We start from the raw sequence: 18,801 nt of genomic DNA on the forward strand, positions 1-18,801 counted from the left end.
ATTGTAGCAGTGGTCACTGGCAAGAGTCACAAGAATGACCTTGTGGCATCGCCCTCGGCATTAGGAAGCCCTCTTAGCTCTCTCAGTCACTGGGGACAGCAATTTTGAAAATACAGAGATAAAATTATTTGTACCAAAACTCAAAGTTATTAGCGGTTGAGAAACACATGCAAGCTTGTTAGCAAAGACGTGCAGGAGGAATAGCAGTGGATAGGAATTCTTGATCTGTATGAATAATTTTACAATTACATAGGTGAATACATTTTGACAGATTGTTGTGACTTATAGATCCTATTTTAAACACTTTCATCCTACAATAAATAAAGTAAAACTTTATCTTACATTAACAGCTTTGTTAAGCTAAATCTCTGAGGTTTCAACATACGACTCTCTCATTTAAAATTTTATGGATATATGTTGTAATTTTGAAGAACTTGTTTCTCACTTTACTGGAATGCGATGCTTTTTCTCCTTCCCCTTCCCTACCATGTAGGATCTGAAGAAAAGCAGGACAGTGAAAAACTACTTTTAGAACTATGAGTGCTACTTTGTTAAAGTGAGTCCTTGAAAATGAAACTATAACAACAAAGTAGTTAAACATGGAGCATTTTCTTTGAGTAGATTCAAAGAAAATTCAAAGAATAAGAGTGTGAGTATATAACCAGATTTGTCATATTTACTTGAATTTATCATTCATATTTTGTTAATGTCACATTTCTTAACATTTTCTGCATAGGTATAAATTTGTGAAGTATTAAAAATGCTTCAGAGTCCCAAATTTCTAAATAATCAGCATGAGTTCATTATTATTGACTTAGTCAGAATGTCTCCATCTCAGACGTTGTTTATCCACAAACCCTAACTTAGTGAGCTGTGAGGGTCGCAGTCCTATGAGATGTGGTTATTGTCTCCATTTATACCTGAGGCGAGTGAGACTAGAGTGGGTGAGTAACTTGCCCAAGGTCACACAGCGAACAAGTGGCAGAGCCAGGACACAGGCCCACCCAGTGTGGCTCCAGGGTCCGCTCCAGCCCTGCACTGGGATGTCTCTCAAGTGCTCTGGAGCCTCAGAGATGCAGGATGTGATCATCAGAGCAGCAGCTCGTGCTGGGCCTCAAGGTGGGCACATGGGTGAACCCCTTCAGGTCATCACAGGAAACAGCTCATCCTCAGAGACACAAGCAAATGAACTGAAGTCAACTGTAGCAGCAGCGACTCTGCCTAATGGTTTAGTCACAGAAGGGAGAGGTCGTGGGTGGACTCAGAGTCGTGGAGAAGCAGAGGCGGCCGGAGTCGTGGTGGGTGGAGGCCCCGTGCCCGCAGCAGAAGCACCCGACACGCTGCGGCCCCTTCTTTCCGCAGCAGTGGTTGACGTGAGGCAACAGTGTGAGCGTGTGAACAGCAGGTCCTCTTCTAAAACGCCTTAAATAGATTCTGTGTGGCCACAGCCAGGTCCTTCAAGTGTCTGTAGCACAGCTCTTCTTCAGGACACAGACATTGTTATAGAAACATAAGGCAATGTAGCATTTGACCTTTACACTACATCTCAAATATTTTTGTGTTTTCTCTTTTCTAGTGTGAAGAACCCTCACTGAGAGTCACCAGAGGAAAAAATGGACAAGACGGGATCTCCCTATTGAAGGTTGAAATGCTGACATCCACTGCTGACTTCACTGAACGGCTAATAAAGGATTTATTTATTGGAATACCTCACAGACACTGTCCCACATCCTTATACATTTCGTAGCCTGCCTGTGGCTGGGAAGATAGTGGAATTATCCATCTTTTATTTGGTGAGACTGAATCTGATCTATTAATGAATAGTTGCAGAAAAGGCTTGTGCTGCATTCCTAATCGAATGACTTCTCAATATATTGGAATAACACTTTTTCAGTAAGCAAGGTATCTTTCTGAGTTGCAGAATGGACATTTTTTGTTTCTTGTCTCAGATTTCTTTTGTATTTCTTTTTTAACACCTGACATTTCCCTTGTGTTTTTTAACACATGCACATGTGCTTTTTGTACAATTTAAAAAGAATAAAGTCCAGCATATCAAAATCACTAGTTTTATTTTCCTTGTTTTGCATTATGTATTTGGCTGAAAGTGTTGGAATTGCAAAAAGGTGGAAGGAGGGATTTTGATACATATAAAAACTCACCAGATGTTTTGTGTTAATTTTATCATGAAATGCTATATTTCTCCCAGAAGTATGGTTCTGAAATATTCTGAGCACTCTTATTTTGAACCCATACTATGAAATCATTGCCATCATTTTCCCTTTGTGTTTAGCTAGTTTGAATTAAAATGCACTAAATCATATGGTGAGCTATTTTTTCAAACTTGAATATTTACCTCAGTGCTTCACAGGAAGGCAGCTTGGCTCTTAGTTTTCTTTCATTATCCACTGAGTCATTAAAAAAAAACTCAATTGTGTGTAGTGGGAATGGTGCTGGTTTGGGCGGAAAAGTGGCCATTTGTGCAAATCTAATCAACTCCACGTGTGCTTATTCTAAGAATGGCCAAATGACAGAAATGCCACTGGGAGTCTCTTAAGGAGACCGGGTCCTAATGAGAAAGAGCTTCTAATAGAGGAGAAAGGGATAAGGATCAGCTCCAGGGTCTGCCTTGTGACTAAAATCTCAGCAATGCAACAGTGTTACAACAGTGAGAATGTCCTGTCTCAGGAGTAGAGTCACATATACACCAAGAAAGTGGGTGCCCAGGCCCACAGGTGATGCCTAAGCTGGACATCAGTGTATTAATTTAACCTGAGAAAGAGCTCTCCTCCAGGCATGCTGGGCTCAAGCAGCAGATGCAGCCAATCCTCATAGGAAGTCAAAGCTCACCCAGAAGTTGGCTCTCAGAGCACAGACCAAGAAGAATGAAGTCTATGAATTGAATGTGCCGTGATGTCAGACTGAGAAAGCCTACAGCATTGATCTCAACAATAGAGCTCTACATTCCCTGGGATGGAGAGATTGAATTAGTGGCCTGGGAACCCACTCTCTCCCATGCTTGGGTGGGTGCGGGTGGGGACATTTGCTGTTTATGCTCACGTTGCTGAACAGACCTCCTCTAATTGAGCCCTATCACACTTTGATCTGATGTCAATGTCCTCTGTTAAGCCTTGTTCAGGCTTATTAGAGGGACTCATTAGAGGGACTTATATGATCCCTTATATGACATTCAATTACACAGTTGAACTCAGGGCTTCTGTATCTCTGTGTTCTTGTGAGGGAAAAGGCTCATCATTGTTGCCCACATCTACAGTCATTCTGCGCTACCGGGTTCAGGGACACAGATCTGTGTCACCTCATCTACACTGAGAAAATGAAACCAAAAGTTACCAGCCTCAGTAAGTCAAATACCATGGAAGAGCTCAGATACTTGGTGGACTGTTAGGATGAAGTTCGTGCTCCAAGGTGTCCTGTCTGCTCTTTCCTTCAGAACAGGGTCATGAGAGTGGACTGAGATGCAGCATCTAACAGCCCTGGGAGTAAGATTCTAGCTTCACACTGTAGCTAATTGGAGTAAACTCTGTGTATAAAAAGCAGGGCACCCCCTACCACAGCCCCAGCCTAAGAGTATGTTTGACTGCAATCACAAGTGTGTGTAGATGGATATTTTCCTCCCATTAGCCATGACCTTTTGAAAGTGAGCAAAGTTGGTTGTGGTTTAACTGTCCTTAATTTATCTTATGACACCCTATCCACTGCATGCACAACCCTAACCTGTAGGTGCCAGTTTAAGTTTGAGCATTTTCCACGAATCAACCACATTTGACAGAGCATGTGCATAAAAGAAAGCTGAGAAAGTAACACACCAGCAGCCACACTAGCCCCCTCCCGCCACCCAGGCTGTCACCTCCACCACCTGTGCTCTCCCTCTCTGTGCCGCCTCGTTCAGGGCAGCCCAGGCCCAGTGCAGGAGGAAGTTGCTCAGAAGTTGGAAGCCACAGGAGACGCTGCCTAGTAGTGCCTGGCAGTGACATCAGCTGCACAAAGCTTTCAGTGATTTGCAAGTTTCCCTTGTTTGCTTCTACTCTTTCCCAAAGTAGATATAGTTCCAGGTCTCTAAGGAGAGGGCCAGGGATTGGGCCTAGAGAATCTGATCAGATTCATGAGAATCAAGGAGTAGATCTAATTAAATTTAATCTTTCTTGTATCATGTGAGTCTTACTTTGTTTCCCAATGGGAACTTCTACTCGGCTTTCAAAAGAAGGTGTTTCACAGAAACTGAAGCTGATTGTAAAGAATCAATAACAATTTTTCCAAATTTTAATTGAGATGTTTCAATTTTAATATAAATAAGTTTTTGCTTTAAAAGTGTTTGCAGAGAAAACAGGAAAATATAGAATCTCTTATCACTTTTGCACCTTCCTACCATACATTGAACATGTTGTTTTATGAATATGCCTGTAGAAATGCAGAGACACATATAAATGAGTGTCATACATGTTGGTATTGTTACTTAATGGAAAAAATGGCCAAACGACATGAAAAATATTTCACAGAAAAAGAAATTTAGACTGCTGGTATAAGAAAAGATGCTTCTTGTCACTCATAGTAAGAGGAAAAAATTAAAACTGCAATGAGTCTATTTTTCACCTGTAGACTAGAAAGTCCTGAGGCACTCTCTTGGCATTCACTCACACTTCGATAGAAGTACAACACAATGCTCTCTTTACATCTTGGTTGATTTGGCAATACCTACCAAAATGACCAATGCACACATTCAAAATGATAGGAAATGCTGTTATAGTTCCAGCATTTCTTACAGTAGCAGAAGATTGAAAATGAGCCAATGGGCTATCATAGGGAACTGATTTAATAAAGTATTGTCCATTCACCAGTGAAATATCATGCAGCCATCTGTCCATCACTCTTCACTGACATCAAAAGAGCTCTAGAACTTTTAAGGGAAAAGACAAGTGCAGAATAATGTATATCATATACTACTTCTATGTAGGAAGAGAAGAAATGAGAATATGCATATGTATATCCATGTGTATATATGTTACATATACATTCATATTTCCATAAATAAAAACCAGAAGGATGTACAGAAACAAAAGTATTACCTATAAGAATTGGGAGAGGGAGAGACAGCGGTTGAAGCAAGATCTCTAGATGCATTTTTTAGAGTGTTTCGATTTTCTTTTAAATTTTTAAATTAATTAAGTAATTAATTATTTTTTTTGAGGAAGATTAGCCCTGAGCTAACATCTGCTGCCAATCCTCCTCTTTTTGCTGAGGAAGACCGGCCTTGAGCTAACATTCTTGCCCATCTTCTTCTATACGTGGGACGGCTACCACAGCATGGCTTGCCAAGCGGTGCCGTGTCTGCACCAAACCAGTGAACCCCAGGCCACCGAAGCAGAACGTGCGAACCTAACCACTGCACAAGTGGGTCGGCCCTTAGAGTGTTTTGATTTTTGAACTATGTTACGATATTTTCTAATAATTTGTATAGGGTCATGCTATACGTAATATTTTTTTGACACTTTGTGATTAATTTTACATTTCTTTAAACAATCTACATCTTTTGAAGATGCATAGTAGACAATACGACATCTTTTAGTTTATTTTTTAGTTTCTTATTGGGCATTATTGTAGGCATTTGGCTTAATTTGGAGCTGCTATAAATGGTGCCACACTGAGTGAACATCCTTGCACATAAATCTTAGTTCATACCTTTCGTTTCCTTAGGAAATCTATGGGAGGAATGGTGAGAACACTTTCCTGGCTGCAGCACATTTTCCCTTGTGTGATGGACTCTGTGACGGCTCCTCACTGCATGTGATCTGGGACAGCAGCGCTGGAGCTCAGGAGCTCTTTCAGTCACTTGCTGGCCTCCACCCCAATGCACATGAGAATTACTGACGGAGGTTTTTTTAAAAGTCCTCTGCATGGCCTTTGAGGAAGGCGGGGCCTCAGTGGTTTTTAAGGGCTCCCAGGAGGAGAGCCACTAGAATAATGGATAGAGAAGGAGGTCTTGAGTCAGGCAGACCTGGAGTCATGTGGACTCGGGCATTACTCCATGTTTAATCTCAGGCATATCTCTTAGCTTCTCTGGGACCTAGTCTTCTCATCAGTGAGATGAGCATGATACTCATGTGTGGTACAGTGAGAACATTAGACATAAAGCATGCCAACTGCCCAGCAGAATTCTCGATGCTCACTAAGTGGTAGGTACTTGCTTTATTCAAACAAAACAAAAGACAGCAAGCAAACAAAAAATAGAATAACAGAACATGACAGAGTCCATGAATTTACCCATATAAGATTTCACGGCTAATGAAAATGTTAAGTTTCTGGCCTGTGTGTGAATGGTGCATGTTTGTATAGCATCTCTCTTTATCTCTTGTTACTTACATTTTCAAATTTGCAGTTGTATGGAACCTTGAGTGATATGAAAGGGAACATCAAATATTACTCAATTGTGACCTGCTTGATTGACAGCAGCCTTCAAAAATTGAAGTCTTTGAAGAAAAATATTCCAAACAGTAGGGAGAAGTTGTAATGGGGAAATTTTCAGAATTGCTTCCTTGAGGTTTCCCTTTGTTACAGCTGAGAAGTGTATGGAGACTCTATAAAGATATTGAGACGCGAGTGTTTTTATGTGGAATTGTGTAAATCTTTGCCTAGTTTTCCATTGCACACCTGTGGATGCATCCTGTTGTTCTGGTATTCATTTTATCCAACACAGTGCCTGGACTTTAATCACAGAAGTCCTATGGGTGGGTGGAGGTCTGCGTATAAAAGTCTTCCCAGCATAGAAATTGTGTGGCCTGTTGACCGTGACCCTTGAATTGTAGGAACAACATAGGAGCAAGGAGGGGAAGTGTGGACAGGTTTACTTGGCAGTTCTCGTCACCAGCTCTTAGCCTAATAAAGAAGGAAATGTTCCTGCTTTAACTGTAACTCAAAGTTACCTATTTCTACTCTAGTAGCATCTAATGGAGAAGTTATGAGCAGCACTCCTGCAGCCGGGCTGCTTCGGTTCAAATCCCAGCTCTGTTTCTCAGCTGGCTAACTATGGGGACATTCTTTATCCCCTATCTGCCTGATTCCCCATCTATAAAACAGAGATAACTGTATATATCTCAAAGGTTTCTTGTGAGAGTTAAGTCAGTTAATGTGTACTTAGACCAGTACCAGTAAGCACCATACCAGAATTTGCTATTATTACTTCATTAGGATGTTAATAATTGAATTTGTAAATAGCACTAGAAACCTGAAATTATTTAATTTGAACACATTCTTCTAAAGCTGGGTAAATTTAAGCAATGTGACTTGGTCAAGAATAAGTGACACAGCTAGTTAGAGCCAGACATAGGTACTGAGGCTCTAACTATGGAGTGTGAGGTGTGAACTCTGGGCAAGTGTTTCTTCCAACACACCATGTGGTGTTCATACTGTTGTGGAAAATTACTGGACCAAAAAGGATGTATAACCAACCTCCAACCTCAGAAATTCACTTGCACCTACCAGAGGCTTCCACAGGTGATCGTGAGTTCCTCTGAGCCCATCCAGTCTAGGGGAGGAGGCGGGGTGTCAGAAGGGACACCCAGAGAGCACCAGCAATGGGCCTGCTCTGTCCAAGACTCTCAGTCCATTTCATTAGCAGCCCCCAAAAAAGCAGTTGCAAATCTAGGACACACACTCACAGAATAAAGTAGGATTTCCTTAATGCTGACAACAAAGGTAGCAATTATTGTAATAACAGCATATAAACATGAGTAAAAAACAAAGATGTTCCCGCAAATCCCTAAAAAAATTCTCACTGACTCCTTGGAGGATGCTTTTTGTAAAGAAACAGTGCATGTTTTGTTTTGTTTTGTTTTTCCCAGTTGACAGTGGTTGAAGGGAAAGCCAACTGATAATAGGTATGAAATACTGGCTCTGAGTTCAGAGAGACCTGGCTTTAAATGACTATTACTTACAAAATAGTGACCTTGAGCAGAGAAATTAATTTCTCCAATATCTACACTGTGGATTATAATTGTACCTACTTCAGGGGGCTCTTTGAGGATTAACGAGATTTCCTGGTACACAGTAAAAATGCAGAGTCTCTATTCTGCCCACAGCTAACCTCTCTGTGGGGAAATAAGATTACAAATGACTATCAGTGTTTCTGTGTTGTGTAGTATCCTCTATTCAAAAGTAGAACTGCCGACAGTGGTTGGTAATGTTGTTGAGGACTGGCGAGTACGAGGCGTTATTAACTCACTTAATCCACACAACTCCAGGAGATGGGGCACATGCAGGAAATTATGGCACAGAGAGTTCAAATAGTTTGGCTGAGGTCACACAGATTCTCATACTAGACCAAGGATTCAAACCCAGACACTCTGGGTTCAGAGTGCAGGGGCTTAATCCCTCCACTGCGATGCCTCTTGGTGTGAGTGCAGGTCTCATGTGGTTATTGTGAGGAGCAGGAAACACGGTGCTTGTGAAACATTAGTGTAGAGCTGAGCACACACAGTGCAAGTCATGCTAGATGTTCTACTGACACCATGAGAATGTCCCAAACCAAATAAATGTGAATCTGATGGCCTTTGAAAGAGAAGTGACCTCGGTGCCTTCATTTGACTGTGGCTCCTCTTGGAGCCAGTGCCCCAAAGAAAGTGTCATGACCACCATCTAGGAAAGAATTGGAACTGTGGTATTGACCATCATCACACCCAATGCTGGATTTGATGGTTCAGGTGTCATGTTGCTTCTTACCCCAGACTTTCAGTTAGATTGCATCAAATTAAAGTAGACAGAGACAAATGTAGAGTTTTCCTTTTTTTTATTGTGCCCATTATGAAAAACGAAGTATAGAATTCAAGTGACAATGATGGTGACTTCTGCGTGTGTAAAATGGAAGGCTCCAAGGTGGTCATCTGGTTAAATGGCCCTAAGGGATGTGAGTAGAGTTGCATGTTGTCTGTACTCAGAAGGCATGGTCATTCAGTTTGCTGGAGGAGCTGATGGAGGTCATGGAGAGAGTGGTGCTAAAGGACGACCCCATGGCCCTGCCCCTGAGTAATGGCAGAGTTCATTGCTGTTATAGAAAAAAATTTCTATTTGCCCAGCGTTTTGAAAAACCATTACACAATAATGGCATAACAGCAAAGCACACTTTTGAACTGGAATAACCCAAACCCAGAGAGAAAGCCAAGGTAGATTCGCAGTAGACACTTCTAGGGACAATAAATGATGAACAAAAGTTGACTTCTTTGTCCCCCCATCTGTTATGAATTCTTTCCATTGCCAGAGACGGCTGTTCTCCTGCACAGACAGATGGTGATGATGACAAAGTAGACTGCGCTCACGAGGAGGAGCAGGAGGTAGCTGTAATAGGCCAAGGTGCTGGTGAGCTGCAGGGGGTCTAAGAGAAGTCAGATGATTAGTTTCGCCTGTTCTTTTGAAAGAGAGGTCATATTAATGGGAGGCTGGTGACAGTTATTTATTTCAAATGGCCTACCTTGTAGTCATACCCTGCACCACCAGAACCCAAAAGTAAACGTCTACCTACCAACATAACCACCACAGACAACAACAAGGCAACTGAGGAGCCACTCACCAGGTCATGTCAATCAACAACCTTTTCTAAATTCATTTAGAACATCATACAATTGTTTATATGTAATTAGTATTATATAAAGCAGAAGAGAGTGGTTAATCCAAATTCTCCAAAACTTTAGGAGATCATGGCTCACTCACCTGTCCTTCCTAAATGTCTCTCATTGTGGCATAGGATAATTGCACTTAATATCCTTCGAAGTTTGGCAAGAAATATATGACGTCAAGAAGTAAGTAATGACAATGGTGGTGAGCCAGACTGACTATTCAATGAACAAGGCCGAATCTCTTCCTGTGGAAATTCCCCTTTCACATGTTTTATCTTCAAGAATCAGAACACCAGAATCATTAGCACTTGTTGTGGAAAGGGATCTCAGAGGAGATGTGCTCATAACTCCTTGCCCTTAGTCAGGTAGGTGTTAGCTGAGGCCCAGAGCCCCCTTGATTTTGGAAATGGAGGAAAGATCAGCAGGGCTAGAGCACCAGTGACTGGTGATTCTAGTCACTTTCCTTGTACACATATAAGGAGAAAGGGCCCAAGACAAGGACTGTGCTGGCTAAATGAGAAACCCAATCCTAGATCTTCCACATAGGTGAACTTATCCCTTCAATAACTAAGCCAGTTGTAATTAATTCTGGTTGGCAGACAAGGAAAGTGTCGCTCAGAAAATGTAATTAATTTTCCTATATTGATGCAACTAACCATTAAAACAACTGGGGTTCAAGTCCAGCCTGTGAGACAGCAAAAGCCATGCCCTTACCCAACCCCCACCATGTGTCCATCACGTCTCAGGGCCTTGACTTGGGGGTTTATTGCTCTAGAACTATATCTTAGAGGAAGAAGAGAGAACTGAGTAAGTGTATGAACTCTTGATTCAAAGGGCCGTGTTGAAACCCCAGCTCCAGCTGCGTGGCATGGTGCCACAGACTCAATTAATTTTGGGTCTTTGCTTTCATCTGTGAAATGGGAAAAAAATTATTGTACCACTTCACAGGAGTATGATAAGCATTAAACAAGAAAATGCATGCCAAACCCACCATAATGCCTTCTGTAGAGGAAGATCTCAGTACATGTCACCTAATGTCATTAGCTACTTGCAAGGACCAAAGACTTAAAAAAAAAATCTTGAAGCACCCTGATATCACATATTCCTCATTTCTCAGAAATAAAAGCTGCACAAATGAATTAAATCCATTGTGGAAATAATTCAGCGCCTATCACTGCACCCTTTAATTTATAGTCGTCTCATCCCTAAACCAATATTTACTGTGTAAAGAAGACACCTAGGAAATGATGGATTGATTTAAAATATCACTCAATCTATTCTGCATCATCCCACCATTCTACTGTTTCTTCCTTGAACCAAGAAATTACAAAAGTGACGTCTAGCCAGAGGAAAAAAATGCTGTCACATGACATAAAGGCAAAGATGTACAAAAACTTACTTTCATCTTTCAGACAAGCTCTTCTAGAAGTAACAGCAGTGACGTCTAGAAGAAATGAGAGCAAGTGTTAGTCAATTGCTCACGCCTATTATTTTACATGTGATATATATGCAGATGTATGTGTGTGTGTATACACACCGACATAAAATCTACTAAAAGACACGGGGGAGATACTCATTAAAAATATGAACCCTACAATTCCAGGAATAATTAGTCTTGTCTACTACAAATCAGGGAAGTTCAAAATGTAATTTGATCAGGAGGAAAGGAAATGCTACAGCATGATGTGAAGGCAAGCATATATGCAAACTTACTACTTTGCTCTGTTGGGGAAGCTGTTGGAGAATCAGGAGCAACGTCAACTGGAAGAAATGAGAGCAAGAACTAGTCAATTATTCAGGTCCATTATTGGAGGGTGTGTTGTATGTGTTTATATGTGTACACGTGAATGTACAACCACACATACACGCACATATACTTCGCTGACAGAAAGACTGTCCTTAAAAATATGGGCCCTACAAATCCGGGCATAGTTTCTCTCATTCTATGCAGTAAAGCACATCTAATTCATATATTGTGCTTCTGCATAGGAAGATGTTGACCTTCATGAAGAATACATTTTTTTCTTCTTTATCACAACCTGACGATAATATCCAAGACTATCTTGTTTTCCTTCTGTATTCATAGCTCCCACTCAATGCCTGCCTCAAAGGAGGTGTTGGAGAAGGACTTGTCGAATGGAAAAATAACCGGAATATGGCTTCTCTATAGTCTTCAGCACATGCTGTTGACATGAAGAGTTGCTACCAAAATCCACTCATCAACTCTTAGACTCCACAACAGAATCTCACGCTTGAAAGAATCTGGTTTAGGAAAATTTCCCATCAAAGCAACAGAAGCATGCAGACCTTTCCAGAGCATGCATATTCCCAGATCCTCAACTCATGCACCTGATTCTCTGGAGTTGTGGTGTTTGTGGACGTGGCAACAATATGAGCAAAAGCTAATGGCTATCGAGTGATTATTACTGTGGCAGGCACTATTAAATGCTTCACACGTGTTATCTCATTTAGTGCTACAGTGACACTGATGTTGGTTGTGTTTTGGAAGACTCCTTGTTACAAAGGAGGAATAAGGCTGGAAGAATAAGGAACTTGCTGGGAGTCATACCAGCGAGGGCAGAGCCAGCATTCAAACGATCGTTGTGGCGGATTCAGTGAGATAGAGCATGTGGAATGTACTTCGTAAAAATAACCCATAGAAATGGAAAATAATCTATAGAGAAACGACATAATTTCACCATTGTGGACACTAAAAACATTTTCTGTTCCAAATATGTTAAATATTCCCAGCAAATGAACTTTCTATTACAAGAGCTCAGCATTTCAGTGCAATTCTTTCCAAAGATAGAAAGGTAGGCCAAGACACAATTATACTTCTCTGAATCTATACAATCTGGAGTGAGATTTATCTCCACTGTAAAAAATAAAAGAAGGAAAACATACAAAGATAAAAAATTTTTAAAGATAATTGACTCTTGGATGGAGGAAAACAGTCGAAACCATTGTTTTAGTTAATCCTTTTTCTAAAAGATGTGTTCTTGTCCATATAGATAAGGTTCTGGTAGGCAATTTATTGCACACAATGAGTTCTTTTGTTGGTGGCTCTAAAACTGGGTTTGAACCAATAAGATTTGGAAAAAATTCCAAGAATGAAACAGCATAATCATGTTTAGATGTTAAAATATCTTCAAAAACTGACTTTGATGTATCTTAAATTTATTTCTTTTCCATAACAGTGATTTATTTATTAAAAGATAAATAAAACTCCATTATCATGAATCAATGAGGTAATAATGAGAAAAGAAACATTTTTCATAAAAAAATCCGTGTACGTATCCTAAACTCTTTCTCAACCAAGGTCGGTTAAAAACACTAGTTTTATCTTCTTCAAAATTACTTCATTGATTTGTGCTTCGAAGTTATATTCTTAGCTTTTATTGAAACTAGAAATTTCCAAGAAACAGCATTAGAAATTTGCTGTAGAATGGCATTAACAGAAATGTCTTCATCAGCTTTGTTGCCCTGAGAAGCCCATGGGAGTCTTTTGTTTCAGAAATTAGGTACCAAGTAAAACACATGATGAACTGGAACTTCTCTATGATGATCATCACCGTGGGACTTACTGTACTTCTCATTTTTCCATGATCTCTAGAAAAATCAAAAGCTAATAGGTCACCTCACTTCAGTGGTTATATTAAAGCTTTGCTTTGCCCATATTGCTGCTCCTCTGTTTCTTAGCTGTAGAAATAGTAAATGAGAGCAGTTGTTTCAATATTACATTATTGAGCTTTAGGAAAGGATATTAAAAAATACAATAAATACTTAGAGAAATACATTCATGTTATAGTTTTAAAAGTAAGTATTTTCGCTGACATTATTTCATTTGCTCTTCATCACAGCCCCGGGAGAAAGCCAAGGCGAGTGTTGGAGCCTAATTTATTCACTGATGAAACTAAGGATCCGAGAAGATAAAGACTGACTTCAGAAATTTGTGCTGGTGCACAGCAGAGGTCTTTGTACATTTTCTTCTGTGCTTGTGCCCCACGGCTTCAAAAGGGCTTGTTACCCACAGGGAAGAGTACAAACCGATTCCTTCCTATTCACAGGTGCTCTGGGGCCTTTGGTCTGCTGTATTCATACTCAGGACTTCAAGTCCCGAGACTAGAGAGTTACTGGACCACTGCTGGGACCAAGGCACATTCAGTCGTCTGCCACTGTCTAAATATGTGCAGAATCTGCATCAAAGGGACTCCTTGGGGACACCATGCTTGAATCACGAGGGACCTGAGAGATTAGGAAAAGAATGTATTCTCTTACAACAATACATCCTCCTTGGGACAGTAATTTATCCCAATGTCCTCATCCACACATCCCTTCCAGGCCTGGCACAGGCCAGTTCTGCAATAAATATTTCTTGGGCTAGATTTACCAATGGCAAAAAATAGATTCATTATGTAGAATGGAAGTATGTGTGTACACATTCGCCTCTCCCAATCTCTAATTATAAAATTTTGCCTTACAGTGGTATATAAAATACAAATCTGGAAAACCTCAGATCACAAAACAATGGAAGTGCCCAATTTATCCTGTTTTTTTGTTGAACTGTGGTTAGCTCCCTCAAATGAACACTGTTTCGAGAACTATTAGCGTTGCTTTGGGGTTGTACTCCGAGTATTGCAAGATGAAAGTAAGAATGACTTCGCTTGCTTAATAGAACATTCCTGAAAGACATATAATTGTTCTTATTTACCGATCACCAAAAGGGGATTATCTTTTGGAGCATTTCTTTGGTGCTGTTTCCTAGCTGTTTTGACTTATCTTGTTTCATTTAATGCATACGACTACCCTAAAATACATCACTGTGACCTTAACGCTTTAGATGATGAATCTCAGGCTGAGAAAGGTTAAGTAAATTTTTCTTTTTCTTTCTCATTTTTATATTCCAAAGCATATACTATTTTAATTCTATGGGGAAAGAAAGGAACATTTACATTAGCAATAAATAGAACAACATTTAAGAAATATATATATATATATATATATATATATATATATATATGTTTTGCATTAAGACTTGACAGAAAAGGTGGGGTATCCCTTTGAAAAAAATGTTCTGGGAGATTATATTTAAATACACATACCTTCATTCACTGATGGAAAAAGAATCTCTTGGTCAACCCCTCCTTTATTATTCTCGTGTTGGACGATGCATTTATGTTCTTTATCCATTGACTTTCCAGTCACGGTCAGCCAGCTGAATTTCATGTAAGTGTTATCAGTCTTCATGGTATTTCCCTGCTGGGATGGCAGGATTGTATTGCCATTCTTTTCCTTCCAAAATACCTTAATAACCTCGGGGAAGAATTTCTGAAGAAGACAAAGATATGTTCCAGCCTTATGGAAGTTTATTTCAGCAATTGAAGGAAGAAAAATGGTGGGCTTGGGAGAAATGTCTGCAGGAAGGCGTGCATCTGTGGGGGAAAATGGAACAGCAAATAATCATTGGAGAAGCACAAAGATCCTGTAGTTTGCAACAACCTAGCACATGATGAAAGGAAAAAAGCGGTCATTGAATTAGTGCTCACCATGGCCTTTCTTCCACCACAGATTGTGAGGTATTTATTGTTCTTATTTTCCATGGGAAAAGAGGTTCCAGGGGTTATTACAGCTTGGCCTTTGTTCTTTCTCCACATGCTAAAATGGGGTATGACTCCATTTCAATGCACCTAACATTCATGAACACAAATATTTTTTAAAATCTCTTTTGTTCTACCATACTGGAACATGCTTTCAAGGTGGGTGGGTAGGTGGTGGGCATGGGGGAGGAGACCAGGTAACTTTGATGATGTCTCAACGCATGAGAATATTTGATCATTTCTAAAGTACGTCCCTTTCCTGTCTTGTGAATTCTGTAATTTGTACTCTCTTTCACCAAATAGCACATTCTCATTTTCTGCAACTCCGTGAAACCTCACTATTCATTTAACCACTTTTGGAATACACCATGTATCTCTTATTTGCCGTATAAATAAATTGCAGGAGGAAGTTTTTAATTTTTCTAAAACAACGCACAGTCACTTGTTAATGGGAATCAATTTCCACGTGTACTTGACAATCTAGTCATTCTTTTGCTTTCAATGTGGGTCCCATGCCCAGTTCTGAGGTAATGCAGTTCTCCTAATTGATGTCTAATTTTACGTATCATCTCGGTTTCACGTCTGAACCACCCCAGGTTTTTAAGTACGGTTGCATTGACACTGGACTTCCAAATTATTTACAATGCCTTGAATTTAGAGACAAAATAGCAATATTTCCAAAACTTATATTAAAAAATGTATTGGTTATTTTCAGAAATGCTGTTATGCTATTTTTATTAAGTAAATGCGCTCAGAATTTTGTTTCACTTTACAAAATATCCACCAAAAGACTGTTTTATTTTGAACGTTCATTTGAAGTTTAAGCATGATGAATTATGCACCATCTTTTGAATCTCAGTGTCTTCTCTGAAATTTGTATCTACCCGAAAAAGCTGACGAACTGTTTTAGAGCTCCACTATTTTCTTTATCATCACCTGCTCAATAAATTATATATGTAATTGGTGTAATGCTAAATGCTACAGTTCCAGAGTCCCTCGCAGATATGGCGTCAAAATATATAACAAAGCATCATAGCTTACAAAGCCCTGTCACTTGGATGCTGAAATGTTATTTGATAATATATTTATTGTTAATCTGATGATGGGAATTATAAATATTAAAAATTTTTTCCAATTTGATTTCCAATTGACACATAAATGCTTTAATAATATTCTCTTTGGACTAATTTAGAGTTAAATAATTCAATGTGCAATTTCTTAAGAAAAGAAGAATTAGATGTCTTATTTGAGAAGAAAAGAGCAAAAATTCTTGAGAAGTTCTGCCTATTCAGCAAAGCTCCTGACTTTTACAGTAAATGACTAAGCAAACGATGTTGGGTTTTTTCTCATGCTGTAAATATAATTAGGTCAAAATGTGCTTATTTTAATTTTATACATCTTGCTTTTAGTGTAATTGGTGCTTTATTGATCATGATAATAAGACACTTTATTTCACCAGCCTTATATTTGTTTTTAGTTTAAAAAGAATGTTATGTAAAACAAGATTAATTTTTCAATCCTACATTCTATTTACAGAATTTAGTCTTTAGTCAGAATATTAGAAAATCTAATTTTCATCTTAGGTACTTATGTTTCTTCATAGGAATACTTCTGATTCATTATACTGACGAAATTGAAAATCAAATGATGAATTGAAAAATTTCTGTATGATAACACACTATTCTTACCACCTGTCACTTTTCCTTAGCTAGATTCTTTAAATTTCATTCTTTTCAGGATAAAATAAATCTTGAATTTCCATAACTTTCTCAACGTAATATTTGAGCATTAAATAGTGTACTTGTGTATATATGTTCAGTGCCTATATTTCAAGTAATTATACTACCCACTTTTTCTTTAAACAGTCTTTTTAAAACGTATTAATGGTGTATTCTATGGTCAAAATCCTTTTCACAATGCAAGGAACAGAAACCAGGTAAAAAAGTAAATAAACCTCTCTAATTCATTAATACGCATTCATTTGCACATTCACATAATACATTTGAGTGAAATTGTCTGAGTTGTTTGTATTTTACTAAGATACAATCGTATGAATTACACATGAATTTACCAAATGTCAACTACATTTTAGATTGAAATTATGATATTTCAGACCTACATACTGATATTGATAAAGTGTTCTTGAGTTTCTTCCTGTAATGTTTCTTTCATCAAATAAATAATTATAGCCGTTTCATATTTTAATATATATTGCAAGTTTATGACAAGTTTCTGCTATAATTGATTTTAAATCTGACCATGTTCTGTATGAATTTAAACTGCTTTTCTGATAAATATGAGCATGAAATCCAAACACGTTTGCTATAAATTTTGGTGCCAATAAATGTTGGCGTTAGAGATGATATCGGTTAAAATAAAGGATTAAGTTTTAAAGAGAGTAAAATGACAAAATTAATAAATAAGGACATTTTAATCACATTTTCCTTGCCAAGTGAGGGAAAAGGCTGCCAAAGAGAAGCAAATATCTCCAAACTCATTTTTGTGCGTGTGAGTGGACAGTAAGATGAGTTTCCACTTGAGCAGTTGTAAGTACAGCTGAATCCTCTGGAAAGTTGTTGCTCCGACAATGTCGTTGGCTGCAAACACTCTCCACGCTGGGTACAGCTCTCCCTTCACGTTGGAATTGGGGGAACACGTATCCAGCGTGTATGGTGTGTTAGACAATGTGCCAAGCACTTTACACATGACTTCATTTGATTCTCATACAAGCCCTGCTGGATACATACTGTCACCCCATTTTGCGGATTAGAAAACTGAGGCCAGAGAATAATCGCCAAGTTCACATAAGCAGGACGTAAGTGGTGGAGCCAGGTCAGCCTGAACCCAAAGCCCAGACTCTTTGAGAAGACTTTCTCACTGTTAGAAAGGAAATGTGTCAACTCACAAACTTACCTGTAATCATAAACTTCTTCTGTGGGCCAAACATTTTCATGATAATTATATATGTTATACTTGAGTCCTTATATAAGTCCACCTGTACACAAAGCCAAATCCTATCACAGTATTCACACAATGTTGTCTATGTTGTTCTTTGTCATAATGATTTAAAATCTCTCCTAAGATTTCTACATCCTGTCCCCATCACATTCCTGTCTTTGTCTAAACATTCTTAACTGTTCCTCCAATTTAATTGCTTCTTGCCTTCCTTCTATTACCTGGAAAAATTCCATTCTTCTGATACCTACCTGTGATGACAATTTTTTTTCCATCAATGGGGAGTTTTGTATAAGAATTCCACCGTGATCAACCCATATCGAAAACTTTAGACTAATTAGCTTCTCTGAGTTCTTCAAATCCTAGGAAGCTATGGTGGCCTGAGACTGAAGAGACCACAGTTATGGTGCTCGTGAATTTTGCTCACAGCAAGTTGTGTGGCTGATAAATCAGGTAAATGAGAGACTTTGGTGCCTTATTTGTTTGAAAAAGGTGATGTTAGTGTAAATCAATTCAATGTCCCTGCCAGAGCTGAAGTGAGACGGAAATGAAGATTTGAAAAGCAATTAGAGTAAAAATGCTAGCAAATAGAGACTGTAACTATTATTATGATCATTATTATCGTTATC

The 18,801-nt window shown here is 39.0% G+C and overlaps 1 long non-coding RNA gene and 1 gene segment (V, D, J or C); one reads left to right on the top strand and one right to left on the bottom strand.

Moving 5' to 3' along the window:
* Positions 1-1,174: 1,174 nt before the first annotated feature.
* On the top strand, positions 1,175-2,058 carry LOC138923940 (uncharacterized). The gene is made up of 2 exons (XR_011438319.1): positions 1,175-1,298; positions 1,577-2,058. It is a non-coding gene; the product is annotated as an uncharacterized lncRNA (long non-coding RNA).
* Positions 2,059-8,780: 6,722 nt separating this feature from the next.
* Positions 8,781-18,801, bottom strand: part of LOC102149258 (T-cell receptor gamma chain C region C10.5-like) — a 39,654-nt gene continuing 29,633 nt past the window's right edge. The window contains 4 exon segments of the C gene segment in view: positions 8,781-9,379; positions 11,020-11,064; positions 11,334-11,381; positions 14,723-15,052. Of these exon segments, the coding sequence occupies positions 9,243-9,379; positions 11,020-11,064; positions 11,334-11,381; positions 14,723-15,052 (560 nt within the window).

Source organism: Equus caballus, chromosome 4 (assembly GCF_041296265.1).
Source record: "Equus caballus isolate H_3958 breed thoroughbred chromosome 4, TB-T2T, whole genome shotgun sequence".
NCBI lineage: Eukaryota > Metazoa > Chordata > Mammalia > Perissodactyla > Equidae > Equus > Equus caballus.